Genomic DNA, 7770 nt, shown 5'->3' with positions numbered 1-7770 from the left:
AATGCATCCTATCACTGGTGAATCTTTAAAGTTAAAGTTATTCCTATAAAATAAAATAAAAAGTACGAAAGTTACAGCAAAGGATTTTAAAGATTTAATCTATTAGTTTTGTATTCAACACTTTAATTAATATAACTTTTAACTAAAGGTCTTATCCCCATTCTTCTTAAAAAAGAGACATTTTTTAATAATCTAACTTTGACAAATAGGTCAATGGGGAAATAAACATTCCAATCTTGGAAAAAAAAAGGTAAAAAAAGGTAAACCTTTTTACAAAGAACGGTAAACTTTTTATCTTGTATTTATTCGTTTGTCAACAAAATTTTTATTTTTTGGTTTAAATGATTATGGGCTTGAAAAGGTCCAACCAATAAAATTGGTTCGCAGCAAGGCCGGAAATATGAATAGCATCTTAATGAACATTTAGTTGCTAAAGATTGTTAAAAGTTATATCGTAAATTCGTGATCTAAAGTTATATCGGCATGTTAAAAATTTTATTTTTTAATTTATCCTCACAAAAATTTTATATTTAAAACTAACTTGATCCTACTGGCTACTAGTTGTGGCTCTTTGCTGGCCTTAAAATTGGCAGAAGTTGGTTTGGGTTGTTGTCCAGCTAGTGCTCTGTAGGCCCAGAAATCCATAATCTTTTGTTGACCCAACTTCTCTCCGTTGTACTTTATAGCCCCTATTGCTTTCAATCTTCTTTATGTTTAGGCCAAATCAAGGACAAATTTTATAGATGTTTAAACAAAACTTGGAAGAAGGTTCTGCGAAGCCAATTACATCAAAACTATGTACTATTCCATTCCTTTCAACTTTAATTAATTCTTATAAGAGATGATATATAGACATCCCTACTTATAAATATTATAAGAATAAATTTTATATACACTTTGGATGCTTACGACACAAGTGGACAATTGCATGCTTAATGCCTTAATCTTCACAATTGATCAAAATGAATATAACTTATAGTTCATAGAACATAAGTGTATGCTTTGGATGCTTAATAATATTTATAAGTGATCAAAATGAGTCGACTTTCACGATAAGATATCCACTAAATTTAATATTTGTACTTCTCATCTTCTAGCCCGGCGTTCTCTTCTATAGCTTGTAACTATACATTGAGAGTTGGAGAATGAAAAATATACTGCCAAAAATGCGTCTTCATTTCATTGTCCATTGAATTTTTTAAACACGACCTTGGAGCTTCTCCCGTTGTTTTTTTCAAGTAGTTTACATCGATCTTAGTTGAATTCAATTCAATTAGACAATATACTATCAGGAAAATAACGGGTTCCCAGATAAACATGTTTGATGCCAATTTGGACACAGGTGTGAACTCTTCTTTGTGTCGTTTAACCAAATGTGGAATCCAAAAATTCGACCACAGCCGAACGACAACATTAATCTCGAAACTTTCTACACTAAGCAGGTGATTCGTCAAAATCAAACGTACTATGCTGTTGGTTGTGTTTGTCCTTTCCTACGCAATGGAATAATCCCAAATCTTGCTAGTTGCTACTCCAGAAAGTCCATTTCACTTGCAAGAAAGAATCTAAGGCTTGTGTATTTAAAGCGCTTCAAACTTGACGCCAAGCTCGATCAAACTAGTTAATTTATTGATCGTGCTGGTGCTGTATCACCTCTAGAATAAGTGGATATAAAATTAGTTTGCAAGAGTTTTAAGCATTAAAAAAAAAAATCTGCAAAAATCTCTAAGTTTTAGATCCTAATGGAGATGTTCCATTCCGATCACTTTGAATTTCTGGGTGTCTCTGGGAAGTATGATTCTACAGAAGGTTTTCAGTTTGAAGATCACGGGAGAGAAGAGAAACGGAATTGTCTGATTACAAATAACGATGAAAGGGAAGCGTCCAAGGGCATTGGCTCCTTTTATCCTGGTACCCTTGGGTCGAATCAGGTGCATGACAGTACAGCTGAGAAAGGAGTTATCTACTCCAAATTGCATCAGGAGCAGCAGTTAAAAGATTTGACAGGTTTTGCCTGTTTCAATGATCCCCACGAGGAAGAGATTACGAAGCTTGCCGATGATGTGGCTTTTGCAAATTCAGAATTTAATGATGCAAATAAAGAAAGGCCATATGCAGGATCCCTTCAGATTCTGAAGAACTACAGGAGAAGGTTCAGAAAATTAAGTGTTGAAAAGATGGATTTGCCAAGTTACCAGGGGTGCACTCTTATAACTGGCCATAAATTATCTACTGATGCTATTCTAAAGTTGGCTGCACAAAATTTCATTGAAAGTTCTTCCAAAGGTACTACTGAGTCCTTTGAGCTTAGCCATCCTTATGCCAGTTCATTCGGTGGCTTGTGTGTAGAAGACACCAAAGACGTGAAACTTGTCCAGCATCTTCTAGCTTCAGCTGAATTAGTAGCCAAGAAGCAGTTCGAACGTGCAGGTAAGCTCCTCCTTAGATGTGATAAGCTGAGTTCTGATCAAGGAAATACTATTGAAAGGTTGGTGTATTATTTCTCTGGTGCACTTCATGAGAGAATTGATCGTGAAACTGGAACAGTTACACCTGAAGGATTGGGGAAGATGCAGTCCATCGATATTCTAGACATGATGTCAGGACTCACATCGGCCAAAATTTCGATGCAAAAATCAGTTCCCTTTGGTCAGGTTTGCCAGTTTGCAGGAACTCAAGGTGTATTAGATCATGTAGCCGATGCAACAAAAATTCATATTGTCGATCTTGAGATAAGGACTGGAATGCATTACACAATTTTGATGCAAGCTCTAGCGACTAGGAGTCAAAATCCCCTTGAATATCTTAAGGTAACGGCGATAGGAACCAAATCAAAGGCCAAAATTGAGGAGACTGGAAGACAACTTGCAAGCTTTGCCCAGGCTTTGAAATTGAAATTCTCAATTAACATAATCATGGTTACGGATATCATGGATCTTAATGAGAACCTGTTTGAGATAAATGCTGATGAAGCAGTTGCTGTCTGGGTGGAATACTACTTCATGTTCATGATTCGTAGGCAAGATATGCTGGAATCGTTGATGAATGTTGTCAAAGCTATTAATCCTCGTGTGATGATTGTTACCGAAGTTGAGGGGAACCATAATTCTCCAGTTTTTGTGACCCGCTTCATTGAAGCTCTATTTTTCTATGGTGCTTTCTTTGATTCCTTGGAAGACTGTCTAAAGCATGACCCAAAGAATAGAATGATCGTTGAATCAGTATACCTCAGTCAGGCAATAAGGAACATAGTAGCAACTGAAGGAGAGGAAAGGACAATCCGACAGGTGGCAGTGAATGTCTGGAAGGCATTTTTTGCTCGTTTTGGGATGGTTCAGGTAGAGTTAAGCATGTCTTCCATGTATCAAGCGAATTTGGTGCTGAAAAATTTTGAATGTGGGAGTTCCTGCACACTTAATAAGGATGGAAAAGGCCTAATCATCGGGTGGAAGGGGACCCCAATTCATTCACTTTCTGCTTGGAAGTTTGGATGCGATTCTACTTTGATCTTTTAAATCTGTCATCATCCTCCTAACCGTGTATCTTAATCGATAAAATGCATATGCAGGTTAATTTTTTTTCATGTTTCTTGACATTAATACTAAGAGTGAATGCTTGATTACTTTTATATTGCAATTCCGTTCTGCAAACGAACGATAAAGTCTGTGATTTTGCGTGCAGTCATGTTCGAGTCTCACATGCTTAACCTCACTTTGAAGTTGCTAATCCTATGGCTTTTGATGTTCGAGTGGAAAGTTAGGAATGATAGTGGTAATGTAAGAGATGCTTTAACAGATTACTTACTCCAACGGTTTCATCCGTATTTTCAATGTGTTAGATGTACTTCCTGTTTAGATACATAGTGACCGCAACTCATCTAGGTTTTCCCTTTTCTCCAATCTCTAGTCCTATGTAGATGCATGCCTCTTTTCTCTTAGTTATGCAGAAAAGATCCAGCATAAACAAACTTCAACTCTAGCACTAAGAAAGTTAAGGTTAATGTTTCTCTACAAGGGAGTGTTAGGTTCATGAGTAAAGGGTTGTGTTCTACATTGGTCTGAGAGATGGAGAAAAAGCGGTTAATATGTAAGTAAGAGCCCAAGACCTAATAACTTAAATTTTTGGGTCAGATTTGGGTTCCTGACTTACATATTAGACTCTTTGATGGGTTTTTTCGAGGTGTTTCTCTCTATCAAATTGGTTTCAGAGGTTCAGGTTATGAGACTGAACTACTCATGGGCAAGTGAATTCTTCTCGGAGTTGGACCGGTAAAAATTCTCTTCTTGATGGTGGACTGAAGTGCCAAGAAGTTTGATTGGTATTGGATCAGGTGTGCCATGGGTTTGGCAGGGGGTCCGGTTGATGTTAGACCAAGAAGCCAAGGGTTAGCAGAGGTTCAGAATGCAGTTTGGATGTTGAAGAAAAATGGGTCCATGTTTGAGAGAAGAGGTGACCTTGATGATAAAGGTAAGCTTGCATTGAGTATTAAAATGGGCTCGAAAAAGGGTTTGTAAGTTTGGGTTTAATGTGGGGTTACTCATGAAGGGAGAGATTTGTCAGGTTCATGAGTAAAGAGTTGTGTTCCACATTGGTCTGAAACATGGAGAAAGAGCGGTCAATATATAAATAAGAGTCCAAAACCTAATAACTTAACCTTTTGAGTCAGAATTAGGTTCCTGACTTGTATATTGGACTCTTTGATAGATTTTCTCGGGGTGTTTCTCCCTATTAGGGAGCACGCCAAAAAGAATCGAGATCTCTAGTCTTGATAAGCATGAAAGACCAATGCTATCTAAGTAATGCTATCTAAGTTTTTGTATTTGTATCCTCGGTAGAGTAAGAACTCTGTTGTGTTCAATATGCATGTCATTAATAGCAATCTGTCAGTCTGAAGATCAAAGTCTAAAGTGCTTCACTCAAGTGAATTCAAAATTGCAACGGATTTTCTGTACCAATCCTTGTATCACTCTCCGTTTCACTTTTTATTATATTGCTATTTTTCTTTTATAAATATTATATTTTAGTTCTTTTTTGTTTCATTAAGATCCAATATTTATTAATTGAGTAAAAAATAAATACAACAATCTCAAAAAGTATATATATAATAGAAAATAAAAAAATACAACAGAAAATTCATTAAAAAATTTGTTAAATATTCATAGAAAATTCATTTTTTATGCATTTTGATATTTTGAATTTGTTAAATTTTGTGTATTACTCAGTAAATAGTTATTGGATTTTATGGAAAAAAAAAGAACTAAAATATAATATTTATAAAGGAAAAATAATAATATAATAAAAAGTGGGACAGAAGATCCGTTACAATTTAAAATTGTCTTAATATGTCTGTAATTTAGTAGGGTTGTTGGCTGATTTACTAAATGCCATTCTATAGCCGCCTACCACACTCAGTAGCCTACAAAAGAATAGTACAAACATTTTGGACATAAAATTTGATGAAATCAATAACCTTGTTGCAAATTTGAAGACTCTAAAATTCCAGCCATCATCATATTAGTGTCAGAGTTGGAAGCTTTCGAACAACAAGGCTAATTGGAATGTGAATTGTGACTAGGCTGAGTCAGGTCCAGATTGAAGTTCGAGCATACCATGAATTGTCAAAGTTTGAAATTTGCTCATTTCCTATCAGAAATCAAAATTTGCTCATTTCCTATCGGAAATCAAAATTTACTTAGAAAAGAAGGATTTCCGCCACAACATTTTAATTACTAAACTTGAAACTAGCTGAAATGGATCATATGTTCAAACATCTAGTCATGCAAAATGTTTATGGAAGCTTCATTGACACTGTATTTGACGACTAATCTATCTATCTATCTATTCCTTACGCTTGGACGTTTCTTATTTTTTGAATCTACTTGTATTGCCCATAAGTATATGATAAAACATCTCTTAAGTGAGTGTACTTATAAATGATTCACACTTTGGTGCTTCTTACGTTTTAGATCTACCTATATTAAGTAAACAATTCATCCATGAGTAAGGCTTGAAGGATTTTTTTTGTCTTAATAAAAGTTAGGCCATCAGGCCTATACTAGCTAGTTAGTACATTGATACTGCATCGAATCCATGAAAACAGTGAGTTGAAAGGCGCAACGGATCTTCTGTCCCACACCCTGTGCCACTCTTTGGTCCACTTTTTATTATATTACTATTTCTCCTTCATAAATATCATGTTTTAATTCTTTTTTGTTTTCTTAAGATCCAATAACTATTAATTGAGTAATACACAAAATTTAACAAACTCAAAAAATCAAAATGCATAAAAAATGATATTTTTATGAATTTTCTGCTTTTTTTTAATTTTCTATTATATATTACTTTTTTGAAACTGTTGTATTTATTTTTTACTTAATTAATAGTTTATTGGATTTTAAAGAAACAAAAAAGAATTAAAACATAATGTTTATGTAGGAGAAATAGCAATATAATAAAAAGTGAGACAGAGAGTAGTACAGGATATGAGACAGAAGATCCGTTGCGGTTGACAGGGATCCAGGAAATCCTTTTTAAAGTATTTACGACAAGGAAGAAAGGATAGTTACAAGTTAGGTGTTCTCTTTTGAAAGGTTACTTGGCTACCCCTCAAATTTTTTGATTATTTAATTGTACTTTATTTTTCTTCTTTAATACTTTGCTATGCATATTCAAATTATTGTTTCACCAAGCATATTAACTTTAGATTATTATCTTTTTCTTTTTGCTACATATTGTTGTCTTTTAATAACATACTCAAAGCATCATATTATAAAATTAGAGAATCAAATAAGGCTTCTTGAATAAATCAGGACTTTTACCTTTAACAAATTATTGCAAGTATTATGTCGGAATGATTAACTAATCCTTTTTGCAATATTTAGATTGACGAGTATAAATAATCTTTTAACTCTTGTTGTCAGGTTCACTAAAACAATTTTTGTTTTTAGAAAGTTCCAAAATATTTGGTCAAATGGAGCATTTGTATAGTCAAAGTTTAGAAACCTAGACTGCTCATTGACCCGAAAAAATAAGTGAGTCAAGGGTCACTGATCTAACTATTGGACTAACCGTAAATGACTTGTGATGTCATAAATACGTCATATATAATTTTTATAATTTTAGTAGTAGCTATATACATAAAGAATTACATAAAATGATCAAATCATTGAGTAATTTGAGTATTTAATTACACTGTTAAATTTATCTTTGTTATTCTTTTAGTATGATAAATTCAATCTCATTGTATGTCGATATCTTTTCTAGTTTGCTAGCATGTAATGGATTATGGCCTTTCATGAGAAATTTTTCTAATTGAACACCTGTTAGCACATATAAAGTATACCTAATTTACTATGTAAAGACACAGAATTACAATTATTGCATCCCCAATACTTGGACACTTTTTAAATTAAATTACCTTTTCTAAAAAAAATACCTGAGACCCCTCTTATACACATTAGGTGCCTGCTAACCAAACCGTTTCATAAGATATGGTAGTGGACGTCCTCACTCTTTCCCGAGGCTACAATCATTACTTTGCAATCAAAATTTCCTGGACCTTGAGAGTTGAGACTCAATATAGCGGGTGCCTGATTTATGTCGATACCACAGCTTTAAACTTTGAATAGCAGAGGACCAAACTAATAACTAGAGGCATGGAGAAGATGAAATTGGCAAATACTAGAGATATCAAAATCAAGAAAAGCCCCGGCATGGATTTTAAGTGAAAAAAAATATATATATATTTACACTATTGCAGAAAACAAGATA

At 34.1% G+C, this 7770-nt stretch overlaps 1 protein-coding gene across 1 annotated transcript; it reads left to right on the top strand.

The window, feature by feature from the left end:
* Positions 1 to 1742: 1742 nt before the first annotated feature.
* On the top strand, positions 1743 to 4763 carry LOC113704449 (DELLA protein RGL1-like). The gene is made up of 4 exons (XM_027226351.1): positions 1743 to 3338; positions 4180 to 4268; positions 4331 to 4467; positions 4705 to 4763. The coding sequence occupies exons 1-4, from the start codon at positions 1743 to 1745 to the stop codon at positions 4761 to 4763; spliced, it is 1881 nt and encodes a 626-aa protein (XP_027082152.1).
* Positions 4764 to 7770: the final 3007 nt, after the last annotated feature.

The sequence above is a fragment of the Coffea arabica genome, chromosome 8e (genome assembly GCF_036785885.1).
Source record: "Coffea arabica cultivar ET-39 chromosome 8e, Coffea Arabica ET-39 HiFi, whole genome shotgun sequence".
NCBI classification, from domain to species: domain Eukaryota; kingdom Viridiplantae; phylum Streptophyta; class Magnoliopsida; order Gentianales; family Rubiaceae; genus Coffea; species Coffea arabica.
The sequence above is the reverse complement of the archived record's forward strand: the minus strand, read 5'-3'. Positions and strand labels throughout refer to the sequence as shown.

What these genes read in the sequence shown, in the direction of transcription:
- LOC113704449 (XM_027226351.1), top strand. Translation starts at nt 1,743, where the DNA reads ATGGAGATGTTCCATTCCGATCACTTTGAATTTCTGGGTGTCTCTGGG. An exon ending in CTCGTTTTGGGATGGTTCAG is followed by an intron (nt 3,339 to 4,179) that starts GTAGAGTTAAGC and finishes GGTTTTTTCGAG; the next exon opens with GTGTTTCTCTCTATCAAATT. An exon ending in AGGTGACCTTGATGATAAAG is followed by an intron (nt 4,468 to 4,704) that starts GTAAGCTTGCAT and finishes ACTCTTTGATAG; the next exon opens with ATTTTCTCGGGGTGTTTCTC.